Below are 15175 nucleotides of genomic sequence, written 5' to 3' on the forward strand. Positions count from 1 at the left end.
AATTACATTTTCAAGTTCATCCTCAGAGTGAAGATTCCTCAATGCTTCAGAAGGTAAACTTGTTGAAGACGAACCACGTTTAGGAGGGCAGCCAAACATTGCTTTGTACAGAGACATTTTTATTCGAAAATGTACAACACTATTCTTCATTAGGTGCACAAATCTTAACACAGAGCCCCATTCCACGGTGTTGTGCTCCTGCGTCCATGTAGTAAGCATATTTTCTATGTCTACACTGCCTTGGCTCCCACTGTGTCTAGGTCTGCCGAGTACAATCTTAAAATTGGGCCATAGTTAAGTTAAGTTGCTCATTATTTTGTTGACGAATTCTCTACCATTGACAGACTGCAGTATTGAGGGGATGCCTAACAACGTAAAAATGTCAGTAATGTTATCACATACCTCTTCAGCTGTTTTGGACCTCAGTGGCCTGAGAACAACAAATTTAGTGAGGTGGTCCTGATTAACCATTACGAATTGGTAATCTCCACCTAGTTGCAATTGAAAGTCAATGAGATCAACTTGACATCTGTAATTTAGCTTCTTGAATAGTTTTGGCTTCACTACTATTCTTTTTTCTGACCATTTTGCTTTTGCAAACAAGGCTCACACAAAGCAAAATAAATTTGGATTTGTCTGTATGTTATATTACAGAACTTTGACTTCACACATCATTTAGCCATGTCCACCATGCCCAGTCATTACATGAGCGTGATGCAGGATATCATACAGTTGTTCATCATAAACACAGTATTTAGTCTTACAGACTTCGGTTACTGGTTGTATTAACTTGGTCACTCCATTCACTTCCAGCACTTCATAACTCTTCAAAAACTTGTAGTCATTGCCTTCCAGATTTTAGTGATTGAGTCTGCTAAGTGACTCGCACTTTTCTCTGTCCATGAAGAAAGAATTATAACTGAGATTTCCCCATTTCACTCTAAGATCTTCGTAGAAGTTCACTAATTCAGCCATAGCTGCACTGATGTGAATCATAACTGCACTGCTGTCAAGCATAACTGCACTGCTGTATTACTTAACAATAACGAGCAAACGACAATTACACTCATGCTGATGTGTGGTATCATTGTTGGACGCAGCGTTAATAACCTGGGAGCAGTGATGGTATACCTTTGCTAGTGGATAATATGCTACCGTATTTTGCCTAGCCGAGTACAGTGATGGTACACCTTCATTAGTAGATGTATATTTCTCAGATTATGGTAAGCTCTCACTGATCATTTTAGTGATAGTGTACATCCGTTACAGAAGGTTTACCTTCCCTAATATTCCACTTCCACTATAACACATGCACAGATATCTGAGCAGACAGATCATTGCATGTTGACTGGCCTTTAATATTATCTTCAGAACAATTTAAAGTACTTATCTAATGTAATCTACACTACTGGCCATTAAAATTGCTACACCACGAAGATGACGTGCTATAGACGCGAAATTTAACCAACAGGAAGAAGATGCTGTGATATGCAAATGATTAGCTTTTCAGAGCATTCACACAAAGTTGCCGCTGGTGGCGACACCTACAACGTGCTGACATAAGGAAAGTTTCCAACCGATTTCTCATACACAACAGCAGTTGACTGGCGTTGCCGGCTGAAACGTTGTTATGATGCCTCGTGTAAGGAGGAGAAATCACGTTTCCGACTTGGATAAAGGTCGGATTGTAGCCTATCGCGATTGCGGTTTATCGTATCGCGACATTGCTGCTCGCGTTGGTTTAGATTAGATTAGATTAGTACTTGTTTCATGAATATAACACTTTGTAATGATGTGGAACATGTCAGGTTAGTGAAAGGTGTCTATACAAGATATTACATTAGACAAAATATTACATGACACTCAATATTTTTAATTTTTTTGTGGGGTTGGTAAATTACCCGCTTACTATATCCAAAAATTCATCTAATGAGTAGAAGGAGTTGCCATTAAGAAAGTCTTTTAATTTCCTTTTAAATGCTATATGGCTAGGCTATCTGTCAGACTTTTGATGCTATTATGTAAGTGGCCACAGGCTTTTGTGGCAGCATAATTTACCCCCTTCTGAGCCAAAGTTAGATTTAACCTTGAGTGGTGAAGATCATCCTTTCGCCTAGTGCCGTAGCCATGTACGCTGCTATTACTTTTGAATTCGTTCGGATTGTTAATAACAAATTTCATAAGTGAATATACATATTGTGAGGCTACAGTGAAGATTTCTAGCGCTTTAAATAAGCGTCTGCAGGATGATCTTGGATGAGCTCCAGCAATTATTCTGATTACACGCTTTTGTGCAATGAACACTCTTTTACTCAATGATGAGTTACCCAAGAATATGATGCCATACGAAAGCAGAGAATGAAAATAGGTGTGGAAAGCTAATTTACTCAGATGTATATCGCCAAAATTTGCAAGGACCCTAATAACATAAGTAGCTGAACTCAAACGTTTCAGCAGATCCTCATTGTGTTTTTTCCAGTTCAACCCCTCATCAATGCATACACCTAGAAATTTTGAATATTCTACCTTAGCTACCGATTTCTGATCAAAGTCTATATTTATTAATGGGGTCATTCCATTTACTGTGTGGAACTGTATATATTGTGTTTTGTCAAAATTTAATGAGAGCTCATTTGCAGAGAACCACTTAATGATTTTCTGAAAAACATCGTTTACAATTTCACCAATTAATTCTTGTCTGTCGGGTGTGATATCTATACTTGTATCATTGGAAAAAAGTACCAGCTTTGCATCTTCGTGAATATAGAATGGCAAGTCATTAATATATATTAAGAACAGCAGTGGACCCAAGCCAGAACCTTGCGGCACCCCATTCTTGATTGTTTGAGAAATCATCAGTTTTTTTGCATATTATGTGAACTGTTTATTTCAACTTTCTGCACTCTTCCAGTTATGTATGATTTAAACCATTTGAGCACTGTCCCATTCATACCACAGTACTTGAGCTTATCTAGAAGTATTCTATGATTTACATGATCAAAAGCCTTTGATAGCTCACATAAAATCCCAACAGGTGACTTCCAGTTACTCAGAGCATTTAATATTTCATTAGTGAAAGTATATATAGCATTTTCTTTTGAGAAACCCTTCTGAAAACCAAACTGACATTTTGTTAAAACTTTGTTTTTACAAAGGTGTAAAGCTACTCTACAATACATTACTTTTTTCAAGAATTTTGGATAAGGCAGTCAGAAGAGAGATTGGGTGGTAGTTGTTGACATCAGCTTTATTCCATTTCTTATGCAGTGGTTTAACAATGGCATACTTCAGTCTACCTGGGAAAATACCCTGCTTCAGAGAGCTATTACATATGTGGCTAAGAATCCCACTTGTTTCTTGAGAACAAGCTGTTATTATTCTGCTGAGAATGCCATCAATTCCATGTGAGATTTTATTCTTGAGAGAGTTTATTATCTTCCTAATTTCAGAAGGAGAAGTGGGTGAAATTTCAATTTTATCAAATGGTGTGGGTAAGGCCTCTTCCATTAACTGCTTTGCTTCTTCTAATGAACATTTAGATCCTATTTTCTCTACAACATTTAAAAAATGATTAGTCAAAATGCTTTCGACTTCCAGCTAGTTGTTTATCAAGTTTCCATTCACTTTGATGGTGATACCGTCATCCTGTACTCTTGGTTGTCCTGTCTCCCTTGTAATAATACTCCAAATTGTTTTGATTTTGTTATCAGGGGCATTAATCTCAGACATGATGCACATGCTTCTGGACTTTTTAATAACCTTTCTTAATGTAGCACAGTAGTTTTTATAATATTTGGCTGTTTCTGGGTCATTATTCTTTCTTGTTGTTAGATACAGTTCCCTTTTGTGGTTAGAAGATATTTTTATTTCTTTAATAAGCCAAGGTTTTTGCATGGTTTCTTAGAATTTGATTTAACTATTTTCTTGTGGAAACAGTTTTCAAATTCTCTTACAAGTGTATCATGAAATGAGTTATATTTTTAATTAGTATTGGGTTCCTTGTACACCTCATCCAAGTCAACTGCTGAAGATTTTCTCTGAAATTTCTAATTGTTGAGTCATTAATTGAACACACAACTGTGGAGGGTAGTTTTGAATTACTGAATGGAGCTATGTCATATACTGTAACTAGCTGAGCATCATGATCAGAAAGCCCATTCTCAACAGGACAAGAATTTATGTTTTTAAACCTATCTTGGTCTATAAAAGTGTTATCTACCAATGTGCTGCTGCCCTTTACTACCCGAGTAGTAAAATTAATGACAGATGTCAAATTGAAAGAAACGACTTCCAGGTCATTCTTCCTATTACACTCTTTCAGTGAATCAACATTGAAGTCCCCACAAGTAATAATTTGCTTTCCCCTATCTGACAGATAGCACAACAAGGCATCCAAGTTTTCCAGGAATGTGTGAAAGTTTCCTGAAGGGGACCTATATACTGTTACAATTATAAAAGAGCCCTGCTTCAGTTTAAGTTGACAGGCACGTGCTTCTATATGTTGCTCTAGACAAAACTTTTTTGTATCTAAGCTTTATACACAGTGATAACTTTTATGTATACGGCAACTCCTCCTCTCACCTTATTCTCTCTACTCATAAGTGCAGCTAGTTTATAACCACTGATATTTACCTTTTCCATATCAGATACAATGTGATGCTCAGACAGGCACAGTATATCTATTACATTATCAGATTCAATATCATCTAAACAAACCAGGAGCTCATCTACTTTATTCTTCAATCCCAGAATATTTTGGTGAAAAACGGTAACATTATTTTCTACTTTACTTTTATGAGAATCTCCTTTTTTTCTTAATCCACCAATATTTTGGCTAAATATAGTAACATTATTATTTACTTTCCTGTTGTGAGAAATTTGTGAGTTTTGGACCTCTTTAGCACCTCCCTGCCTCAACTTCTCATTGGACACTGATATTAGCCTAAAAAAGAGGTACACCCATGAGTACTAGTGTCCCCCCTTATGGATTTCGCTAACAACCCTGCCATTTTACCCTTCCCTTTCCTATTGAGATGTAGGCCATTCCTTGTGAAATCTCCCCTATCAATAGCCTCGACAGTAACCAATCCAATGTCTGACAGAGTGGCTGCCCTACGCAACTAATGCAACTCTGTATTTACCCTCCTGACAGAGCCTTTCAACTGGGGCTGATCATGCTCCACGAAAGCAGGCACCAGCCCAACATTGGTATGGGTCATTGCCGAGGCTATTTTCATCAGATCACACTCAATACTGTAGCCCTGATCCCTATTAATACTGTTTCCTACTCCACCCACTATCATCACGTGATCCTGCTTTGTGAATCCCTTGCACAAGGAACCTATATCTTCTACCACCTTGGCTTGAAAAAGTTTGTGACCTGATACCTGTCACCTAATTTTTCCTGCAAAATCTGGCCCACACCTCTTCCATGGCTGCTACCTAGCAACAGAACTTTCCTCTTACTTTCAACTTTTTTTGAAACAGTTGGTTTCATAGTGAGATTCTGTTGCATCTTAACTACATCTACTTCTACTGGAGCCTCTTCCTTACTTAACTGTGGTAGCAAGGCATATCTATTGGTTGTGCCAATTGGGAAACTGTCAGACACTGTCCTCTTCCCGTGGGCCCTGTTCCCAGCTACCACTTCCCACCACTGTTTGCCCTCCTCCTCCCTTAACCTCTTCAGTTCCTCCCTCACTCTGCCCATATCAGCCTGAAGGGCTCTAATTTTCTCCTCCTATTCAGCTATAATCCTATCTCTTGAGCAAACCCTGCAAGACAATGGAAGAGTCTTGGTTACTTCCCCAATTCCCACGCCGCTACAATTTCCCCAATGAAACCACCTGTCACAACAGCTGCACAAAACCCCTGAACTAACTTTCCTACTGCAGCTCACACACTTAGTAACCATGGTAGTTTGGAAATTAGTTAATAGATTTATTAAGAGATAACGATAATGTATTAAATACATATGCAAAACGACACTAAATATGTTTTGGAAACTAATATGTAAGTAAACTATTACCAAATGCACTTAAATTTGTGGTATAACGATAATATGCACGACCAAAAATTAGTACTAAACAGCCGAATGTAACCAAAACGAACTTTTTGCGATATGTGGAAGAATACGTAAATAAAAGAAAAACCTTTAATGGCAAGCTTGAAGAGCACACTAATGAATGTATTTAATTAGTTAATCTATACCAAATGCACTTAAGATTGCGGTAGAACGCTAAGTATGCACACTAGGAAAGCAAGGCAAAGCCGCGAAATATAAACAAAACGAACTTTTCGCGATAACTGGAACAATATGCAAATAAATGAAAAACCTTTAATGGTGAGCTTGAAAGGCACCCTAATGAACGTATTTAATCATTTAAACTACAGCAAATGCACTTCTAATTGCCGTATAACGCTAAATATGCACACTCGAAAAATTAGGCCTAAGCAGCAGTAAGTAATATAAAAGAAATTTCCGCGATTACTAGGACACTACGCAAATAAGAGAAAAACTTTTAATGGTGAACTTGAAGAGTACACTAAAGAACGTATTTAATTAGTTAAAAGTGTTCAACTACAATTAATTACAACCTAAATAACTTATCTTTCACTAGAGCTCTGTCTCCATACGGGCGGCCTTGTGCAGGGCTGGTCGAGATCCAATGACTACTAGCAGAATATGGAATCGGTGGGTTCAGGAGGGTAATACGGAACGCCGTGCTCGATCCCAATGGCCTCATATCACTAACAGTCGAGATGACAGGCATCTTATCCGCATGGCTGTAACGGATCGTGCAGCAACGTCTTGATCCATGAGCCAACAGATGGGGACGTTTGCAAGACAACAACCATCTGCACGAACAGTTCGACGACGTTTGCAGCAGCATGGACATTGGAAGCGTGTATTCGTCATCGCCATACTGGTGTATCACCCGGCGTGATGGTATGGGGTGCCATTGGTTACATGTCTCGGTCACTTCTTGTTCGCATTGACGGCACTTTGAACAATGGACATTACATTTCACCAACACATTCTACAGATCTCTCACAAACTGAAAACGTCTGGTCAATGGTGTCCGAGCAACTGGCTCGTCACAATACTGTGGTATCGTGTTGAAGCTGCATGGGCAGTTGTACCAGTACACGCGTATCAACGCCGTTATTACGACCAGAGGTGGTTGTTCTGGGTACTGATTTCTCAGGATCTATGCACCCAAGCTGCGCGAAAATGTAATAACATGTCAGTTCTAGTATAATGTATTTATCCAATGAATACCCGTTTATCATCTGCATTTCTTCTTGGTGTAGCAATTTTAATGGCCAGTAGTGTAATTGCATGTATTTGCTGGCTCTGCATTTTTCTAGTTGTCACATGAGTGGGGCGCCTTGTATTGATGTGTGGGAATCACGCTAGTGAAGATTGTTTTTAGCTGTAACAGAAACAATAATCATTTTATTTTACATAGAACTGGTTCCGACCTTGGTAGTAGCCACCAGTCTTAATATTTATATGGTTTTATTCCTTGGAACTGTGGATGGCGGCGTTAATACTATTTCTAACATTACCATATACAGTGCAACACTATTAAAACCAACCTCCAGTCTGGTGACAGTAAGATGAGTGAAGGCATCAAGAATGTAAGAATGTCTCTATGGCTGACGTGCACATTCTGGGAGAGAGAGAGAGAGAGAGAGAGATAAGTGGAAGGGGGCGAGGCCGACCAATGTTAATTTTGTGTCGAATGACGAAATAGTTTTGAAATTTGAAGACAATAATCTCTAGGTATACTTGCTACTATTCAATCACCATTACATTTTCTGTCTTTCTTCAATTTGGTACTGAATTAATTCAGCTGTATCTCTGGCGAGGCTGTTTTTTTTTCTGGTGTGGTGGTGTAGAAGGGAATATGTAGATTGAACTTTCTGAAGTAATTCGCAGGTGGAGCGGAGCAAGCACGTCCCATCCACCGTCTGCGACCTGAGGGGCGTGTGAGGCGTTGCGAGGAAATACGCCACTGTTATTATTACTGATTTGCTATGGCTATGGTACGACAATGTCTTCTAGACTGCAGTAGGCAAAGGTATTGTAAGATCGCCAATGTTGGCAGCGGTCGGACACAAAACACTCGTGGCCGATGTCGTCTGGCTTCTACCGCCGTCAGCCTATCCATAACTAGGGAGCTTCCGTTCAGGCCGTTGTGAACAAGTCGTCGAGTTCAAATTTTAACTCATTGGAACAAACCGTATCCTCTGCCCAAAGCTGGTTACGCACTTGCATTTACTTATTTATGTTTTTAAATGTCAGGTGTTAGTATGCATAGTTTTTTAATCAAAATGCTTACTCATTAGGTGGATGTATGGCAAGTTCACTTACGAAAGCTGAAAAACTAGCGAGGTCTTTTGATTCACCCCTACATTAAGGAACTAGAAATTTAGTTGTGGCGATACTAGTGTTCTCCACTGGTATACATTATATATAAATTTATTAATATATATTTCTGGTTAATTATTAGGTGATACTTTTAATTAAAAGCTTTTTATCCTACCACTGTTCCGATGACGTCATAATCATGAACTTTGCACGTTCACCTCAGATGACTGCTATGTAACACAACAATCTCTGCGTCAGGCTGTCGTCAAGGTTTATTCATTTGTAGTGAGCTCGATAATCATGGCTGATGGAGTTGTTGCTGGTGGTGAAGTTGAGAATGTGGCTAGTAATGTATTGGTGAATGCAAACGGGGAAATTGTAGACAATGCTCAGACGGAGGGACAAAACGACGTAAGTATATTTTGCAATTGTTCGTGTGTGTAATATACTATGATGTTGTGAACTAGATTTCAGTGTCATTTGCACACCTGAAAGCATGTGACTATGCGTGAAAATAAACCAGAAGCCCTTGATTTTGTGTGTGTGTGTGTGTGTGTGTGTGTGTGTTTTGTTTTATATATACATAAAATAACTGGCACGCCATGGTTGGTGTATTTTTGTACTGTGACCACTAAATGCTTGCTTTTGTTTCAGTTTAATGCGCGTGTGAACCAAGAACGGGAGAGATATCAGCCAACAAGATGGGAGTCCTTTTTCGCCATTATTAAATCGCTGATTATTAGAGCACTTATCATATATTTCATAACCTCATTTTTTCGAGCTCCTGCGCAGACACCAGATCCTAATGCTCCAGCGGGGGTTTCTACTAGCCGTAGACCGGCAGTTAATTTGTTTGAGAACGGAACTATTATGGTAAGTTTGCATACTGCAAAACTACCCATAATGGTATCATTAGTCATAACTCAGTTGCATGATTTTAACTGCAAAGCTACTAACTCCTTTGTGCCAATGTATATTTTGTAAACGATCCATAATAAGACGCTGAGATCTAGTGTACGTCAAGCCCACCCTCCTGTTCCATGAGAGTGAGTTGTGGGCAGTGTCACCAGAAATTTGCATTAATAGACCGTGACTGCCAATATCCCAAATATTATATCAGCTGTTACAACCAACCTATCACAGTATTGGCAAACTTTGATTGTTAGTATTGTTTTCTGCCCTGAGAGCTCAACTCTGACTCTAGTGTCTCTCTCTCTCTCTCTCTCTCTCTCTCTCTCTCTCTCTCTCTCTCTCTCTCTGAGTGTTTGTTTGCTTGTTTTTTGCTACATTCTTCCAGCAAATTGATTTCCACAGTGGAGAATTATTAGATAAGTAACTGGGAGAGTTCTGAAACACTTGAGCAATGGTTTTTCCTCTCTCGTTGCCTATAAATACTTGGTCCAGTGCCCTTGCCAACCTTGCTGAAATGAGTTGTAATTAATCTCCATTTAGTGCACTGCAGATGACTTAAAACCTAATCCTTTCTTCACAAAAGTTTTTCCTCTGAACATGCTGCCTTTTAAATTGGTCAGCTAGATGACATAAAATTGAAGGATAGAATACCGAAGGACAGAATACCACTAAACAGATTTTTTAGAGATATATTACATGTGAGCAAATCATTACATTCATTTGGTTTGTACTTTTCTGTGATACATTGTGAAAATCCATGGGAGTAGGTTAACATGTTTAGGAAATGGTCCTAGTAGTGACATGACCACAGGGTTCAATCAATTGCAGTGTTTGGTTCACATCCGAATTGGCCATAACAGTACTGGGGATTTGAGGTTGTTGTTGTTGCTTGCTGGGCAGGTTAAAATCATAAACATTGTTGTCAGAACAGATTGTGGACCTCAGATATTGAATCAAATGGAAGACATGAGCTAGACGCTTTGGCATTACTGTGACAACCATAATTATGTTTTCATAAGACTTGCACCATTGGTTTCAAAACTAAATGTTCCCAATAAGTGGATCAAAAGTGTATTGAAAGCTAGATGAGGACACTATTGTAGCAAACTTTGTATGGAATGCCCGGAAAGATTTTTAGGTTGGATAAATCTGTTTATTTAGAATAAACAATTGGGGGTAGCTCCAAAATTTAGACCTTAAGGAAAGCTGTATATTAAAACTATCTGTAAGGGCTAGATGCTAGCACACATCAGACTTACGTGCTCTCTCTCTGACTGCTGACAAACTACTGGTGTCAGCATACACTGGTATCGGAGTGCCTCCCATCGTTACTGCTGCCACCACCACCACTACAACCACCACCACCACCACACAAGCACACACCAGTATTAGATTGCCTCCTCCCAAGCCAACCCCCTGTTCCCCCACCACACACAAGGGTTGCTGGAGAGCTGCACACCTTACACTGTGTAACTAGCGTGGTCGTTGTTTTGGGTGCAGAGCAAGTGTTTTCCTCAACTTGCAGTGGAGTCTTGATAAGTCCGTACTTATATGGTGTTAGGGCGACAAACTGTTACGATGGGCTGGTGTGGTATTTGTGTTAAAACTGTTTTATGGAATAAAGTGGACTCCAATGCCTAAATGTCCTGACACATAGCACGGGAGGCAGTCAGCTGAGGATAGACACCTGTATATATTTCAGTGTATACGGGGGGAAGCAACCAGAAAAAGTAGTGGGCTCACATAACTTTTTATATTGGAGGTAAGCAAAATCATAAATTGATAATTTTTAGGCAAGCCTTAATGGTTTGTGATGAGATGCTATGCTGAATGATGTATCATCTTCCGTTACAGTATTGCTTAAATGATTGTCAATCACACCTTTGGTAATGATAGTTTGAGTAGGAAGCAAGGTACAGGAGGGATAGAGAACTTTGTGCCTCTCTATGATCAGGGTTAGTCAACCAGACTGTGAGCGAGACTCAACATTCTGCTTGTTAATTGTTCGTGTGTTGGCTGCTGTGCAGTACTTGAGCACTGCAAGCTGACTGACTCTTTTTATGGCATTTCGTCAGTGGTGGACACCTCGCTCATGATGGAGAAAGCGCTGTTTGGAGGACCTCAGTTGCAAGGTGTCTTAGAGTTAACTGGAGTAATTTTCGTCTGATTATAATGTATACATTTTAAATTATATGTAACAGAATTTTTACCACCATTCAGTAGATATTTCGAAATTAGTTGTGTGAGACAAATACCTGCAAACTAGTTCTACCATACTGAATGGTGCACCCATAATACGCCAAATTAACTATGTCATCAAGAAGACAATGAATGTGTGGCAGTTATCCACGCAAGCCAGCTCTGCATCAGCTGTACTTGGCTAACACATGGTCACCTCCTCCATTGTGAGGACCCATCTCAGTGTCGTTCTGACTCCCACATGACTGTCATCCACATTTTGTTGCACTGCCCTGTTTTAGCCACTCTGTGGCAGACTTTTAACCTTCCCAGCACCCTGCCTCTGATGTTGGTCGGCAATGCCTCAATGGCTGGTGTTTCACATTTTATTCATAAGGGGGGTTTTTATCATGCTATCTGGCCTTCTCTCCCAGGCTGCCACCCTCCCTCCATTTTAACTCTACCTCACTCTTTCCTTGGTGTTGTTCTTGTCCTTAGGTGTGTTCATTTCACCTTCTCTTTTAGGCTGGTGATTTTAGTGTGTTGCAGAGTGGCTGAGTCATCCTTTTTATTCTTGTTATCAGCCAGTCTTGGCCACCTGCTATAGTATTTTAATACCTTCCATGACTTTTCCTTTGTGTATGTTTTCTCCTTTTGGTTAGCATCTTTTTTTCTGTGTGGTTCCTCATTAGTTTTCTACCCTTTTCTTTTCCATGACTCCTTTTGAGAATTGTTTTAACTTAGCCTTTTTTGCATGAGGAAAAAGTAATTGAAGACCCTGTAGTTTGGTCCCTTTACACCCCAAACGGACCAACCGAGGCTGCTGTTTCATTGAACAAACAGTTCAAAGTTCTTTGTGGTGGAAATACAGTAGACAGACACAACTTTTGAGAGCGTTCTTTGGCATAGGCAGTGATCGTGAAGTGGATATGGTAAAAAGGTAGAAAGTTGGACTGATCTACAACAAACCAGAATGAGTTTAAGTAGCTCCAGCTAGTGGAAGAAGAAAATTTACATTCGGGAACAAACTGAAAGGAATAAACACAAGTTTGACATGTCATAGCTGTTGATCAGCCTTTCCCATCATGGCCTCAATGCCACTGTGAGCAGTTTGAGCAAGGGGCTCAGGTTTACTTAGTCACCAAAACCACCTAACTGTGAGTTTGTGCATCCCAAATTTTTCTTTGCCCTTCCTTCTCATTTTTTATGACTGTATTAATAAATATAATACCTTGAGCATTATTTTGGTTTATGTGCTCTATAAGTAACATAAAAACTGAGAATTACACACACACACACACACACACACACATATATATATATATATATATATATATATATATATATATATATATATATATAAAACAGAAAGAAACTTCCACATGGGAAAAATATATTAAAAATAAAGATTCCAAGACTTACCAAGCGGGAAAGTGCCGGCAGACAGGCACATGAACAAAACACACAAACACACACACAGAATTACAAGCTTTCGCAACTGGCAGTTGCTTCGTCAGGAAGGAAGGAAGGAGAGGGAAAAAATCCTTCCTTCCTGACGAAGCAACTGCCAGTTGCGAAAGCTTGTAATTCTGTGTGTGTGTTTGTGTGTTTTGTTCATGTGCCTGTCTGCCGGCGCTTTCCCGCTTGGTAAGTCTTGGAATCTTTATTTTTAATATATATATATATATATATATATATATATATATATATATATATATATATGTGTGTGTGTGTGTGTGTGTGTGTGTGTGTGTGTGTGTGTGTGTGTGTGTGTGTGTGTGTGTGTGTGTGTGTGTGTGCATGACACTCTGGCACTCCCACTTCTGTCACTTTCATTTCAGGTCAAGCCTTACAAATAGCATAAATTTAGATGAAATTTGTCATAATGGGTGGATTCTGTACCCTTGAAAGCTGCTGAAACCAACTGTATAGAGAGAGAAGAGTGACTACCCATTGCAGAAGTGCAAAGCAACAACATAATCAATGTCATTCAAGCAGAGCAACTTAAACATTCAGTGGACAGCAAAATTCAAGGCACACTCATGGCTTACATATATAATGTTCGTACAGTTAAAATGAGGAGCATGGAAAACAAGTGTTTTCAGGAGTCCTATCAGCACTGAGTGAGGTCTCGTGATGTTGAGATACTGGACTTGTATTTGGGAGGAAGCAGTTCAAATTCCACTTGGGTCATTCAGATTTAGGTTTCCTGTTCCCTGAAATTGCTTAAGACAATTGTCAAAATAGTTTCTTTAAAAGTGCAAGCCCATTAAATTTCCCATCCTGCCTCAGTCTGAATCTCAGCTATGTCTCTGACAATCTTGGTGTTGACAGGACACTGTATCCTAATATTCCTTTTTTTTTTTCCCCATCTCATTGTACCGGTGGAAGAGATGAGAATTTTAACAGGGAAGGGAAATTTTACAGATGTACAGATGGCATTAAAATAGAATCCCTGCACCAATTCTAGGGCTGATGTGTAGATCAGGGCCAGTGGCAATCATTGCGGTGCTGATCTACCACTCATAGGTTGGCAGAATGTCAGTTTTACATAGGCAGTGGGATGATTCTTTGATATAGCTGTGAGAGATGAGAACAGAGGCAGTGTATTTTTGGTGCCGAAATTGACACCGTTGTCTTGTTTGTTGTTTTTTGGTTTATTAGTGAGTTTTGAGAGAAATATTTTGTGATTATAGCAGCAAGTGCTATAAAGTGGACTTAAGGTGGTGCAAGTTTCGTGGTTTAATTGCAGATACATGAAAATGCATCAAATTTGGTGGTGAAATGAATTTGCAATCGAACTGTGCGAGCACACTGAGTAAATGGATTAATGTTTCTTTAATTAAATCATGTGAGAAGGCAGGTGGATCATTATTTATTCATAGTGGTCACAAGTTTGATGTGTTGACTGATGACTTCAGCAGTAAGTCCCATAGTGCTCAGAGCCATTTTCTTTCATATATTTATAAACATTGATCCACCTACCTTCTCCCAATATTTAATTAAAAACGTTGAGCCACCTACCCCCCTCTCGTGATTTAGTTAAAAAACATTGATCCGCTTAGGGTGCTCATGCAGATAGATTGCATAGCAACACAGAGCAGAGAAACATTTCACTGATCTTATGAATATATCATGGGTTGTGCTGCTGTCCTTGGTTTGAGGAACTAGCACAGTTTAAACAGCTGCAACTACAACAAGGAGCAATTAAATTTATAATCCTCATTTACAGCAGTGTTTTGACCTTTCTTCTGAATGCATTACTTTCTGCCTGCTGCCCTCTCATTGTCTGGCACACCTAATTTTGTTCCCATTATACCTCACGCCAAGTGCTGACAACATTCCTGCTCGAAACACTTAAGTATGCCACTGGCCCTATTCTAGAGTTTTACCCAGTTTTGTGTGCAGTTCCAGTTCTCACCCTTAGCTGCTCTCATGTGACACTGTGAGCTTATGATGTGAACAAGATAAGCAGCCTGTTATTAAATGTTATCTGTGGTTCCCTTAGTTATTTGGGTAAACTGTGCTGTTTATTCTGAACATGTTGGTGATTTCCAAATGTCATTTGGCTGAAACCTAAGAGCACAGCTTAAATTGCTGTGAGTGAAATGAATAGCAGTGATATTTAAAATCTTGGTTCTTACAAATATTTGACTGTTTCTTTATGAATGTGGCATGGTTTCAGAGGGTGAGGTTTGGTGACACCTA

General features: G+C 39.3%; 1 protein-coding gene across 1 annotated transcript in view; it reads left to right on the plus strand.

The window, feature by feature from the left end:
• The first annotated feature begins 8182 nt into the window (after positions 1-8182).
• Positions 8183-15175, plus strand: part of LOC126277987 (cleft lip and palate transmembrane protein 1 homolog) — a 41092-nt gene continuing 34099 nt past the window's right edge. The window contains exons 1-2 of the mRNA XM_049977651.1: positions 8183-8788; positions 9032-9250. Of these exons, the coding sequence (XP_049833608.1) occupies positions 8678-8788; positions 9032-9250 (330 nt within the window). The 5' untranslated portion in view covers positions 8183-8677. The remainder of the gene's footprint in view (positions 8789-9031; positions 9251-15175) is intronic.

The sequence above is a fragment of the Schistocerca gregaria genome, chromosome 6 (genome assembly GCF_023897955.1).
Source record: "Schistocerca gregaria isolate iqSchGreg1 chromosome 6, iqSchGreg1.2, whole genome shotgun sequence".
Lineage (NCBI taxonomy): Eukaryota > Metazoa > Arthropoda > Insecta > Orthoptera > Acrididae > Schistocerca > Schistocerca gregaria.